Source organism: Eumetopias jubatus, unplaced genomic scaffold (assembly GCF_037043125.1).
Source record: "Eumetopias jubatus isolate StellerSeaLion01/CBP00866 unplaced genomic scaffold, mEumJub1_p1.0 scaffold_10, whole genome shotgun sequence".
NCBI lineage: Eukaryota > Metazoa > Chordata > Mammalia > Carnivora > Otariidae > Eumetopias > Eumetopias jubatus.
In genome coordinates, this window is record NW_028274816.1 from 85,912,594 (window position 1) to 85,926,315 (window position 13,722).

General features: G+C 49.0%; 1 protein-coding gene and 1 pseudogene across 1 annotated transcript in view; one reads left to right on the plus strand and one right to left on the minus strand.

Annotated features, from left to right (window-relative positions):
- The window catches only part of QRICH2 (glutamine rich 2), a 34,356-nt gene that overhangs the window by 11,559 nt on the left and 9,075 nt on the right, over window positions 1–13,722 (plus strand). The window contains exons 5-14 of the mRNA XM_088027052.1: window positions 5,576–6,457; window positions 6,554–7,021; window positions 7,394–7,582; window positions 7,769–8,138; window positions 8,439–8,678; window positions 9,726–9,824; window positions 9,885–10,754; window positions 11,337–11,422; window positions 11,997–12,094; window positions 12,601–12,715. Of these exons, the coding sequence (XP_087883178.1) occupies window positions 5,576–6,457; window positions 6,554–7,021; window positions 7,394–7,582; window positions 7,769–8,138; window positions 8,439–8,678; window positions 9,726–9,824; window positions 9,885–10,754; window positions 11,337–11,422; window positions 11,997–12,094; window positions 12,601–12,715 (3,417 nt within the window). The remainder of the gene's footprint in view (window positions 1–5,575; window positions 6,458–6,553; window positions 7,022–7,393; window positions 7,583–7,768; window positions 8,139–8,438; window positions 8,679–9,725; window positions 9,825–9,884; window positions 10,755–11,336; window positions 11,423–11,996; window positions 12,095–12,600; window positions 12,716–13,722) is intronic.
- LOC114216309 (cytosolic 5'-nucleotidase 3A-like) lies at window positions 2,080–3,171 on the minus strand (annotated as a pseudogene).

Sequence of the window (13,722 nt, forward strand, 5' to 3'; positions counted from 1 at the left end):
TATACCACTTCACAAATAGTATAAGGACTTGACAACAAAATATTTCCAGGGGCCTTTATTTCTGAGGTCAGCAAACTTTTTGTGAAGGAACCAAGTAGATATTTTAGGTTTTGTGGGTCATACGGTCTTTGTCACAGTTGCTCAACTCTATTGTCATTGCGTGAAAGCAACCATGAACAATCCAGAAGTGAATGAGTTTGCCTGTGTCACGATAAAATGTCATTTACAAAAACAGAGGATGCGCTGGACTTGGCCCATGGGCCGTTGTTTGCCAGTGCCTGCTTTATGCTATTGTTGTCATGCATTTTACTTTTACATTTGTTATAAACCCCACAATACATTGTTCTTGTTTTGTTCAGTCAATTATCTTTCAAAGGGATTTGAGTCAAGAAAAACATTTCCAGTGCTTGTTACCCATTTGTGTAGATCCAGGTTTCCATCTGGTATCATCTTCTGTCTGCCTGAAGGATTTCGCTTAACATTTCTTGTAGTGTGAGTCTTGCTGCTGATGAATTTCGGCTTGTATTTATATGTTTGAAAACATCTTTATTTTTCCTGTGCTTTTGTGTTTCATTTTGTTTTCTAGTGGCCTAACATATGGTCTGTTGTGGAAAATGATCTGTGTGCACGCAAGAGTGTTTATCCAGCTCTTGTTCGGTGGAGTGTTCTACAGATGTTTGCTGGTCCAGTCGGTCTATGGTTCAAGTCTTTTATTTTATTGTTGATCTTCTGCCTCTTTGTTCTATCCCTATCAAAAGTGGGGTATTAAAGTCTGCAACTATTATTGTTGAACTGTCTGTTTCTCCCTTTAATTCTGTCAGGTTTTCTTTATGTTTGTTAGGGCATTATTGCTCAGTTCATATTTTTAAAACTATTATGTCTTTCTAATGAATTGACTCTTTTATCGGTATAAAATGTCTTTTTTTGTCTCTATTAACAATGTTGTCTGATATTAGTACAGCCACTCCACTTCGCTCTTGTTCTTTTTTTTTTTTTTTTTTTGAGTAATTTCTATATTCAATGTGGGAGTCAAACTCACAACCCTGAGATCGAGAGTCGCTTGCTCCACCAGATGATTCAGCCAGGTGCCACCCCCAGCTCTCTTTTGATTACTATTTGCATGGTTTATTTTTTCTATCCTTTCACTTTCTACCTGTTTCTTTCTTTGACTCTAATGTATGTCTCTTATAGACGGCATATAGTTGGATCATGTGTGAGTTTTGTTTTTTAGTTTTGCTTTTCATTTCATGATAATTATCAGTGCTTCACTACAGAACATCTTGTAATGATTAGTGACATGTGGATACCAAGAGTTTTTTCAAATGCCAAGTGGCAATATTTTATGGTAAATATTAATGTTCCAAAAACAAAATAATCACACATAACACAATATCAGGAGATGGTTATTATGAATTATGCCATCAGCATAATTCACCCACATTATAAAAAGAGCAAAACTTAAAGTCATGCACATCATCTCACCATTTCATAAAACTTCTTTTTAACTTCTACAAACTTTGCCAGTATAAAAAAGGCCCTAAAAAAAACTTTGTGGTGGGGTACCTGGGTGGCTCAGTTGGTTAAGCATCTGCCTTGGGCTCAGGTCATGATCCCAGGATCCTTGGATGGAGTCCCACATCAGGCTCCTTGCTCAGCGGGGAGTCTGCTTCTCCCTCTCCCTCTGCCTCTGCTGCTCCCCCAGCCCCCCACTTGTGCTCTCTTTCACTTACTCTCTCAAATAAATAAATAAAATCCTTTAAAAAAAAAACTTTGTGATAACATAAACTACAAAATTCATTTTGGAAAAGTTAGAGGAGTTTTCAAATTTTGGCTTTAAGTTTCTTTGGGTTTTTTTTTTTTTTAATCTGTCAAAAAGTGTGGTGAGGACTCTATTGAGAGAGGTGAAGAAAGAGGAGCTTCCAGTTGATGGGTTCAATGTGTCTGAAGACATTCAGTAATGCAAAGGAAAATTTCAAGGGCAAGAATATATTATAAATAAGAGTTTTTGAGCAAGATGAATGGATAAGCAGTTCTTATATCAGTTGCATCCACAGGAAAGAGGTCTTAAAGAATGCTTGTTTACAGAATCTTCTGTAAGACAGTCAATGATTCATCTTTTACTGAAACAATATCATAAGGGTCCATGTACTTTTCTCTTTTTTATTTTTAAAGATTTTATTTATTTATTTGACAGATAGCAAGAGCAGGAACACAAGCAGGGGGAGCAGCAAGCAGAGGGAGAGGGAGAAGCAGGCTCTCCGCCGAGCAGGGAGCCCAATGCGGGGCTCCATCCCAGGACCCTGGGACAGTGACCCGAGCCGAAGGCAGATGCTTAATGACTGAGCCACCCAGGTGCCCCTCCATGTACTTTTCTAGAAGCTCCTCTACTCTATCATTTTGATATCCAGTTTCCAGAACGTGTTCAACATTGGCTAGTCCGTCTGCAATTCTCAAGCCTCCTTGGGGGTCTCCCAGCAGAGTTGTGTTGTTACTGTCTTATAGTTGATTTGAGATGTTCTGTGCTTTTCAAAGCCCTACCATGTTTATTAAATTCATGAACTAGTTCTCCTTTAGGTCCTTGGAACACCCCATTTTCATCAGAATCCATGGAGTTAGTCACGACTCTGACATTTGGATGATCAACACCAGCCTGAGGGATAACTTCTTCTAGTACATCACCCATACCAGCTGAAAATTTGAACGCAGGGAGACTGTGTTGTTGGAGCTTATTGAAGACATTCTCGTATCCTTCCTTGAACGTACATCAGATTCTGCTGCAATTTCTTTCAGTTTAGCTTTTGGTAGAGCTTGTTCAACAAGCAAACCCTGTGATTTAGGACACTGTTGAACCATATAAGGGTACTTCTCTTCTATTGGAGGAACAGGATCCATTTTACTAGCATAATCTTTTTCCTTTAGTTATAGTAATTCTTTTTGACCTCCATCTGTAACCAGCTTATAATTGTCAGTGATATTATGACATGTTGGGCATCCTTTCCTTTTGTAGAAAAATCTACTTAGTGTTACGCCAAAGTCTATTATTATCTGAAAGGTGACAGGTCCTTCTTTAATAAGACCACAGATAATTTCTTCTCTTATAGGGTTCTCGATGTGAATGGAGCTTTTTTGGAATTTTGACCTCATTTTCACACACACAGCAGATTCTTAATTAGTCACTTCTTGGTTATTCAATTGTCCTCCAGGGCACTCCGAGTTCTTCTGTTCTTGATTGTCCTAGAACCACAGCACAGACAGTAAGCAACATCCAGAGATGTAGGGCTTGGATACAGGCATCAAAATGATCTTGGGCTTCTGCCTCATGTTTCTCTTCAAGGTGAATATGTCCTGGGCCAGCAGCACTCCTGCCACCAGGACACACATGCGAGTGCTGGCCATGGCTGCCTAGTCCATGGAGAGGGTCTCATGTGCCTCCAGGCCCAAAAAGAAAAGGTTACACACAGTGAGTGTGGGCCCCTTGGATCATGTTTTTAAATCCACTCTGCAAATCTCTGTCTTCTGATTGGAGTATTTAATTACTGATAAAGTAGGTTTACTTCTTCCATTTGCTTTTTGTTTTCTATATGTCTTATGTCTTTTCTGTTCCTCCATTCCTCAATTTTGTCTCCTTTGTGTTAAATAAGTGTAGTCTAGTGTACCGTTTTAATTCCCTTGTTGTTTCTTTTACTGTATATTTTGTTTGGTTGATTTTTTTTTAAAGATTTTATTTATTTATTTGAGAGAGAGAGAATGAGAGATAGAGAGCACAAGAGGGAAGAGGGTCAGAGGGAGAAGCAGACTCCCTGCCAAGCAGGGAGCCCGATGCGGGACTCGATCCTGGGACTCCAGGATCATGACCTGAGCCGAAGGCAGTCGCTTAACCAACTGAGCCACCCAGGCGCCTGTTTGGTTGATTTTTTAAAAGAGATTCTTATTTATTTATTTGAGAGAGACAGAGAGAGGGAGAGGCACAAGCAGGGGGAGGGGCAGAGGCAGAGGGAGAAGCAGGCTTCCCGCCGAGCAGGGAGCCCGACGCGGGACTCGATCCCAGGACCCTGGGATCATGACCTGAGCCGAAGGCAGACGCTTAACCGACTGAGCCACCCAGGCGCCCATGGTTGTTTTTTTGGTGGGTCCATAGCAGTGTTCAGTGTAGAGCCGATTATTCTCCACTTCTGAGGTAACACCTTTCTGAGTACTCTCCCCTGAATTGAGTCTTTTCCAAACTGGCTGATAGAAACAGGCACTGTTCCCAACCCTGGGAGAGTCTGGGCACTGTTCCCTCCAGCCTTGCAGATGGCTCTTTTCCCAACCTTGGGTAGCTTCCTCACATATACATGCTGATCATTTCTGTGCTGAACACCCAGAGGGGACTCTCTGCAGATCTCCTGAATCCTCTCTATGTATATCTCTCTCTTTTTTTTAAGATTTATGTATTTATTTGAGAGTGAGAGAGAGGGAACATGAGCCAGGGAAGGAGCGGAGGGAGAGGGAGAGAGAATCCTCAAGCAGACTCCCTCTCCCCGCTGAGTTCGGAGTTTGACACAGGGCCCGAGGCCAGGACTCTGAGATCATGACCTGAGCCAAAATCAAGAGTCAGACGCTCAACTGACTGAGCCCCCCAGGTGTCCCTCTGCTTCTCCTTTCTTTCTGATACTCTGTCCTGTGAGCTCTTGTTGTTTCCATCTCCCTGAATGCTCAGGTCTGTCGCCTCGACTCAGGGAGTCCCACTCCTGGAAATGAGCCTGGAGACTCTATTGAAATGACAGTAAGCTGAGGCGACAGCAGGGCTCACATGGTTGGTCTCCCCTCCTTCAGGGATTGCTAGCCTTTACTAGCTGATATCCAGTGTCTAGAAAACCACTATTTCATCGTTTTGAGGTTTGTGTTTTGTTTTGGTTTTTGGTTTTGGTTGTTACAAACAGGAGGGCAAATCCAATTCCTGCTATTCTGTTTGGGCTAGAAATGGAAATAGTCCATAATTTTTTAACAGATTCTTAGTATTCTACTCTATGGGTATGTCCCCTATATATCAGTCCCCTATTGATAACCTATTTTCATAAACAGTGCTGTAGACTCTGTACATATGTCCTGGAAGCCTTCTGTAAGAGTCCTCAGAGAAAATCTTATCTATGGAATTAATGGGCCCTAGAGTTTGCGCATTTACATTTCAGATATATGGTTCACTTGCCCTGCAGGGATACTTCTACCATTGGCAATGGGCCAATGATGGGACAAACTTTATATTTTAAACTTAATAAATTACTCATGTTCTTTATTTGTAGACCCAGCAATAGTTGGAGTAGATCGCTTGCATTGTGTAGTGTTCCTGCTGTCTTTTATGAGGGGGATTAACATATTATGATGTCATTTGCAAATGTGCAGATTCTCAAAGCCTTGGAGACCTATCCTTCAAGAATGTCAAAGTCTTTGTGTCCAGCCCAGTTTTGGGGACCAGAGGGTGTGTTTTTCCAAAAGCCCTAAGTCATCCTAGTCAGATGTCCCAGATTTTCTTGTCTTAGAGTGAGCGAGGCTTTTCTACTTGTAGTTACTGACTTCTTTCTTCCTCTTCAACCAGAGCTCAGAGACAACTACAGGACTCCCTAAACGCAAAGGGCGCGCTTCCGTAGCATCAAATGATATACTTCAAGGTGGAGTCCCCATCAAGCGCTCAAGTGCTGACCCAGCTCTGGATTCTCCCAGTGGTTATGGCTCAGATCAGACCTTATCAGGAATCAGTGGCATAGGAAAACCCTCTGAAGGGGTCACCAGCGAACGAAGCAGAGGTGCCTCTGCTACTGCAGTCCCGGGTAGAGAACAGCACCCAAGGGCCCGTGATGAAGGTGGCCAGGCAAAGTCCCAACATCCGTCTATGTCCCAATTCAGAGTAGAGTCAGATCATCGCAGGACGAGAGAGCTGCCGCCGCATAGCTTAGCCCATCTAAGAAAAGATGAACGAGAGGCACTCCCTGGTCCAGTTCAACAGGACTTACCTGAAGCCACTGTGGCCAGAGATCAGCATCATCAAGTATCCCCGGATCAGCATAGGGGGGTGTATCCAAGCCAGGGTCAAATCTATCCCAGGCCAGTTCAGCGTGGATTAAGACCACTTGGCACGGATCCACTTGCATGGCGCCATCCTAGCACTTACCCACATGGTGTGGTACCCCTCAGGATGGATCAGCTTGGTATGATGCCACCTGGAATGGATGAGCAGCGCTTGGTACCACCTGGCATGGATCAGTATGGTATGGTGCCACCACTGGTACCTGGCACAGAACAGCAAGGATTGGAACTACCTAGTACAGCTCAGCCTGGTATGGTTCCACGTAGCACATATCAGTATGGCATGGTACTTCCTGGCACAGACCAACAGCCTGGTGTGGATCAGCATGGATTGGTACCCTTTAGTATAGATCAGCATGGATTTTTAATATCTGGCATGGATCAACAAGGATTAGTAGTGCCTGGCATGGATCAACATGGATTGGTTCCACATCTTACAGATCGAAATGGTTTGGTATCGCCTGGTTTGATGCAAGTTGATGCAGATCAGCAAGGTTTTATACAGCCCAGCTTGGAAACATCTGGGTTCATTCAACCTAGTACAGAGGAGCATGATATAACCCAGCCTGGGGCAGATCAACGAGGTTTGGTACCAACTGGTACAGATCATGCTACTTTGGCCCAACCTGGTGCAGGTCAGCGTGGTTTAGTGCAGCCTGGTGCAGGTCAGCGTGGTTTAGTGCAGCCTGGTGCAGGTCAGCGTGTTTTGGTCCAGCCTGGTGCAGGTCAGCATGGTTTGATGCAGCCTAGCGCAGGTCAGCGTGGTTTGGTGCAACATGGTGCAGGCCAGCCTGGTTCAGTTCAGCCTGGTGCAGGTCAACGTGGTTTGGTTCAGCCTGGTGCAGACTGGCATGGTTTGGTGCAGCCTGTTGTAGATCAAAGTGGTTTGGTCCAGCCTGGTGTTTACCCACCTGATTGGGTACAACCTGGTGCATATCCCAGTGGTTGGGGACAACCTGTTGCATATCCATCTGATTTGGTACAGACTAACGTATATCCATCTGTTTTGGTACAGCCTAGTGCAGGTCAGCCTGGTTTGATACAGTCCGGAATGGGTCGGCAAGATTCAGCCCAACTTAGAATGGATTGGTATGCTTTGGTGCAGCCTGAAATGGATCAACATGGTTTGGTCCAAGTTGGAATGGATCAGCATGGTTTATTCCAACCTGGCACAGTTCAACCTGGTTTAGTGCAGCCTGGTGCAGGTCAGCGTGGTTTGTTCCAACCTGTTACAAGTCAGCGTGATTTGGCCGAACCTGGAATAGCTCAGCATGATCAGGTCCAACTTGGAATGGATCAGCATGGTTTGGTCCAACCTGGAATGGGTCAGCATGGTTTGGTGCAGCCTAGTGCAGGTCAGCGTGGTTTGGTGCAACATGGTGCAGGCCAGCCTGGTTCAGTTCAGCCTGGTGCAGGTCAGCGTGGTTTGGTGCAATCTGGTGCAGGTCAGCCTGGTTTGGTCCAACATGGTGCAGCTCAGCCTGGTCTGGTGCAGCCTGGAATGGATCAACATGGTTTGGTGCAACCTGGAATGGATCAGCGTGGTTTGGTCCAGCCTGGACTGGATCAACATGGTTTGGTGCAATCTGGAATGGGTCAGCATGGTTTGGTGCAACCTGGTGCAGGTCGGCCTGGTTTGGTCCAACTTGGTGCAGGTCAGCCTGGCTTGGCGCAGCCTGGAATGGATCAACGTGGTTTGCTGCAGCCTGGTGCAGGTCAGCCTGGCTTGGCGCAGCCTGGAATGGATCAGCGTGGTTTACTGCAGCCTAGTGCAGGTCAGCCTGCCTTGGCACAGCCTGGAATGGATCAGCGTGGTTTGGTGCAACCTGGTGTAGGTCAGCCTGGCTTGGCGCAACCGAGAATGGATCAGCGTGGTTTGGTGCAACCTGGTGCAGGTCAGCCTGGCTTGGCACAGCCTGGAATGGATCAGCGTGGTTTGGTGCAACCTGGTGTAGGTCAGCCTGGCTTGGCACAGCCTGGAATGGATCAGCGTGGTTTGGTCCTGCTTGGTGCAGGTCAGCCTGGCTTGGTGCAGCCTGGAATGGATCAGCGTGGTTTGGTGCAACCTGGTGCAGGTCAGCCTGCCTTGGTGCAGTCTGGAATGGATCCGCGTGGTTTGGTCCAGCCTGGTGCAGGTCAGCCTGCCTTGGCGCAGTCTGGAATGGATCAGAGTGGTTTGGTGCAACCTGGTGCAGGTCAGCCTGGCTTAGTGCAGCCTGGAATGGATCCGCGTGATTTGGTCCAGCCTGGTGCAGGTCAGCCTGCCTTGGCGCAGTCTGGAATGGATCAGAGTGGTTTGGTGCAACCTGGTGCAGGTCAGCCTGACTTAGGCCAACCTGGAATGGATCCGCGTGGTTTGGTGCAACCTGGTACAGGTCAGCCTGGCTGGGTGCAGCCTGGAATGGATCAACATGGTATGGTCCAGCCTGGCACAGGCCAGCTTGGCTTGGCCCAACCTGGAATGGATCACCGTGGTTTGGTGCAACCTGGTGCAAGTCAGCCTGGCTTGGTCCAACCTGGAATGGATCAGCGTGGTTTGGTGCAAGATGGTTCAGGCCAGCCTGGCTTGGCGCAGCCTGGAATGGATCAGCATGGTTTGCTGCAGCCTGGTGCAGGTCAGCCTGGCTTGGCGCCGCAGCCTGGAATGGATCAGCGTGGTTTACTGCAGCCTAGTGCAGGTCAGCCTGCCTTGGCACAGCCTGGAATGGATCAGCGTAGTTTAGTGCAACCTGGTGCAGGTCAGCCTGGCTTGGCGCAGCCTGGAATGGATCAGCGTAGTTTAGTGCAACCTGGTGCAGGTCAGCCTGGCTTGGCGCAGCCTGGAATGGATCAGCGTGGTTTGATGCCACCTGGTACTGGTCAGCCTGGCTTGGCACAGCCTGGAATGGATCAGCGTGGTTTGATGCAACCTGGTGTAGGTCAGCCTTGTTTGGTACCATCTGGTACAGGTCAGCCTGGTTTGGTACAGCCTGGAATGGATCAACGTGGTTTGGGCCAACGTGGTGCAGCTCAGCCTGGTTTGGTCCAACCTGGTGCAGGTCAGCCTGGTTTGGTGCAGCCTGGAATGGATCAACGTGTTTTGGGCCAACGTGGTGCTGCTCAGCCTGGTTTGGTCCAACTTGGAATGGATCAGCGTGGCTCAGTCCAGACTGGTGCAGCGCAGCTTGTTTTGGTACCATCTTCTACAGGTCAGCCTGGTTTGGTGCAGCCTGGAGTGGATCAACGTGATTTGGGCCAGCATGGTGCTGCTCAGCCTGGTTTGGTCCAACCTGGAATGGATCAAAGTGGCTTGGTCCAACCTAGTGCAGCTCAGCCTGGTTTGGTACCATCTGATACAGGTCAGCCTGGTTTGGTGCAGCCTGGAATGGATCAACGTGGCTTGGGTCAACGTGGTGCAGCCCAGCCTGGCTTGGTCCAACCTGGTGCAGGTCAGCGTGGTTTGGCCCAACCTAGAATGGACCAGCATGGGTTGGTACAACCTGGTGTAGGTCAGCGTGGTTTGGCTCAACCTAGAATGGACCAGCGTGGGTTGGTACAACCTGGTGCAGGTCAGCCTAGTTTGTTTCAGCCTGGCATAGGTCAGCCTGCTTTTGTCCAACCTGGTGCAGATCAGCGTGGTTTGGGGCAAGTAGATCAGCGTGGTTTGGTACAGGCTGGCACAGATCCACATGGCTTTTTTCAACCTGGTGCATATCCTCCTGGTTTGGTACAGCCTGGTGCATATCCACGTGGTTTGGTCCAACCTGATGCCTATCCACAAGGTTTGGTGCAGTCTAGTGCCTATCCACGTGGTTCGGTTCCACCTGGTGCCTATCCTCGAGGTTTGGTCCAGCCTGGTACATATCCACAAGGTTTCCTGCAGCCTAGTACTGATCAGCAAGGTTTGGTTCAACCTGGAATAGATCAGCATGGCTTGAGGCAACCTGGTACAGAACAACAAGGCTTGATACCCCCAGGCACAGAGCTTCGTGGCCTTCCAACATTCCACCCTGAGTTTCCAAGATTTTTCTCACATCCATATCAGCGTGGTGTAATACCTCCTGGCAGATACCAATATGATCAGGTGTCACCACTCCTAGCCAGTCAAGGTTTGGCATCACCAGGTATTGGCCAAGAGGGTTTATCAGAAGGTTTGTTACATCGTGGCACAGACCAGCATGGCCTAACACCATTAAGCAGCCGTGTGGGATCCGTACAGCGAGATCGACAGCATTTGGTATCACCTGACCCAGATCAGCAGGGCCAGGTGCAAGCAGGTACGGACCAGCATGACCGTGCGTACTCTATCCCAGAATCCCGTGACCTGTTGTATCCTGGCCCTCACAACGCAGGCGTCCTGGGGATAGATCCATATGTCCAGATAGGTTTGGATCCAAAACAAATACATGCCTCAGACCAACCTGGAATTTCTGTCTGGACTACTCCAAGCCAAGCAGCCACCTTTGCCAGGAGCAAGGACTCTCTTAACTATCTCCACCGAGTCTCATCAGAAAAGAGTGATTTCCAGAGCGAAAGACATGATTCACTGGATAAATTGGCTCCGAGCTTCCCCATGGCAGTGGAAACATTTCGTCTGATGGGAGAGCTCATTGGCCTCTATGTAGAGCTCAAGGAGAACATGAAAGAGCTGGATGAGGAGCAGGAGGGCCAGACCGACTTGGAGAAGATCCAGCACCTGCTCGGGCTCATGGGTGGGTTCCACTGGTGTGGAGGAGGGACCACTGTCTGTGTATTCAGCATCCCCTGGCCTCATCTGGCGGCTGGGCTTCTTCCTGAGTTGCTGCAAATAGCATGTCCCTTCTTAGCCTTTCTGGGCTCTACGATAGCCTTTGGGGTCCAAAAGATGGAATTGAACCAGGCGGAGCAAAGGAGCCTCAGGAGAGCAGTGAGGCGGTTGCGGTGCCCGGGCAGACTCTGGGGAAAGCAGATGAGGACGGTGGGCGGGGAGGGAGGGTGCCCAAGAACTCAACTTCAGCTTGGTCCATGCACAGCTGTGGGCCCAGAGAATAATTAGGATTTGAGAGAGGGGTGGAAAGTGTGGGTCAGTAGTCCCAAAGCCCTTTAGGATAGTAAGCACTGGGTGGATTTTTTAGAGGGTAAGGATAACCCTCTTTCCTTTCTTCCCATCCCCCCCCCCCCCAGTCACCAGGAAAAGCAGAAGTGAGGTGTCGTGCTGCTCGCTGGGGTCGCTTCCCTGTGGGGGCTGGGAATGGGGATTGGGAGCCTGCCGGAGATCTAGCCCTTCTGACTAATAAGGCCTCCACTTCTCACAGTCAAAAAGAGTATCCCCGCTGACCTGCAGGAACAGCTGAAGACCTTGAAGTCCTTGACCAAAGAAGTTCGGCAGGAAAAAGCAAAAGTAAGTAAGGGAGGGTCCGCCCACTTTGCCTTTGAGTGCCAGTAATCCGATCACTTTCCACTTGTGTTTTGATGGGCCACAGGATCCTTGCACTGACATTACTATCTCATTGGATCTTTACAAACCCGTCAGGTAGGACATGTACCTCAGGTATCATCATGGTCATTTCCTGATCTCAAACCTGATGCTCAAAGCTCTTAAGATCTGGCTGAGCCAACAAGGAGGCCAGTGCTCCTTTCGTTACGTGGTGGGCCATTTCCAACAGAGCCCACCGGTACTGCAGCAGCCTTGGAGCCAAGTTTGTGGGACTGTCTGGGGCCGATGGCCATGCAAGGGGCTACTAGGTCTTCAGTCGTTCTCTTAAAGCCAGCTGTCCACACCCACGGGATGGACAGAGGGACGAATGGATGGACGGATGGATGGATGTCCAGAAGGGACACACTGACAGATGGTTTTTGTTAGAGGCTTAGATTAGGACTCGGACTCGGGAGAGGGGCTTGCTCGAGCTGCGGACACATATGCGGAAAGCAAAGAACTCAAGCCTCCCTGACCTTCCTCTTCATTGGGTTTGTAGATGGACAGGGTACAGAGGATCCTGGAGGGCAACGGGGAGCAAGAAATAGGAAAAGACATGAAGACTGGCCAGCTGAGCTTGCAGCTGGGAATCCTCAGGTGAAACACCCCTGCCGAGGGCAGCTTGTGTCCGGGCGTCTCGTCTCCCCAGCCGAGGAGGTGATGGCAGCCTTCGGTTCACTCACAGTCTGAACTGGCCCCTGTCTTTGACCCAGGTTGTGTCTGCCTTTCAGGGTGTCCATTTGTAGTTCAAGTGGCTGGTGGAAGTTTCCGAGGTTCTCAAAACAGTTCAGCACCACGGCTTGGGAGGAAAAGAGCTACCAGTCTCTGTCCCCAGGTGGAGGCTGGAGGAGAACACTTGCCAGAGCCCCCCTCAGAGCCCTCTCTTTGTGGTGCCAGGTCGCACCCCCTAGAAACCTCTCAGGCCAGCACAGGGGTCCCCACTTCCCAGATAAGCAGCACCCGGGACTCCCTAGACAGAGCCTGCTGCAGGGAGGGCCCAAGAGCCGTGGTGTGCATCTTCTTTCTGTCCCTGATGGGACTGGCGGGCCTGGGCCCTGGGGTGGGTGGCGGGGCCAGGCTGTGTCTTTCTGCACATCTCTCAGAGTTACCGTGGCTGACATTGAGAAGGAACTGGCCGAGCTGAGGGAGAGCCAAGAGCAGGGCAAGGTCAGCATGGAACATTCAGTCTCCGAAGCCTCCTTCTACCTGCAGGACCAGGTGAGACCAGGGCTCTTCTCAGAGTGAGCTGTGGATGGTGGGATTACTAGACTCTTAGCTGGCATACAATTTGCAAATATTTTTGCCCATTTGTCTTTCCACTCTCTTGTTAGTGTCTGCCTTTAAGATTGATTTATTTGAAAGAGAGAGAGAGGGCGCCTGGGTGGCTCAGTTGGTTAAGCGACTGCCTTCGGCTCAGGTCATGATCCTGGAGTCCCGGGATCGAGTCCCACGTCAGGCTCCCTGCTCGGCGGGGAGTCTGCTTCTCCCTCTGACCCTCTTCCCTCTCGCGCTCTCTGTCTCTCATTCTCTCTCTCTCAAATGAATAAATAAAATCTTTAAAAAAAAAAAAAAGAAAGAAAGAAAGAGCACAAGCAGGGGAACGAGCAGAGGGAGAGGGACAAGCAGACTCTGTGCCAAGTGTGAAACCTGACGTGGGGCTCAGTCCCACGGCCCTGAGATCGTGACCTGAGGTGAAATCAAGAATCAGACACTTAACTGACTGAGCCACCCAGGCGCCCCGATAGTGTCTGCCTTTAAATCTTGGGTGATGCTTCGTCGTCGGTCATCCCACCATGTTCCCATTGAAGAGCATCTGGACCAGGAACAGCCCTCTGAGTGCTTGCAGAGGATAGGATCAGAGAAGCCACTGGGCCACGGGGGCTCATGTCAAGAGCCCCCTCAGTGATAGAGGCCCCATTCTGGGCCACTCCCACGTTTGCCAGGACACTGGCATGTACCCTTCCTTTCTTTCTTTCTTTCTTTCTTTCTTTCTTTCTTTCTTTCTTTCTTTCTTTCTTTCTTTCTTTCTCTCTCTCTCTCTCTCTCTCTCTCTCTCTCTTTCTTTCTTTCTTTCTTTTCTTTTTTCTTATTTGAGAGACAGAGAGAAAGCACAAGCTGGGGGGAGGGGGAGAGGGAGAAGAAGACTCCCCGCTCAGCAGGGAGCCCGACCCAGGACTTGATCTCAGGACCCTGAGATCACCACCTGAGCCAAAGGCAGACACTCA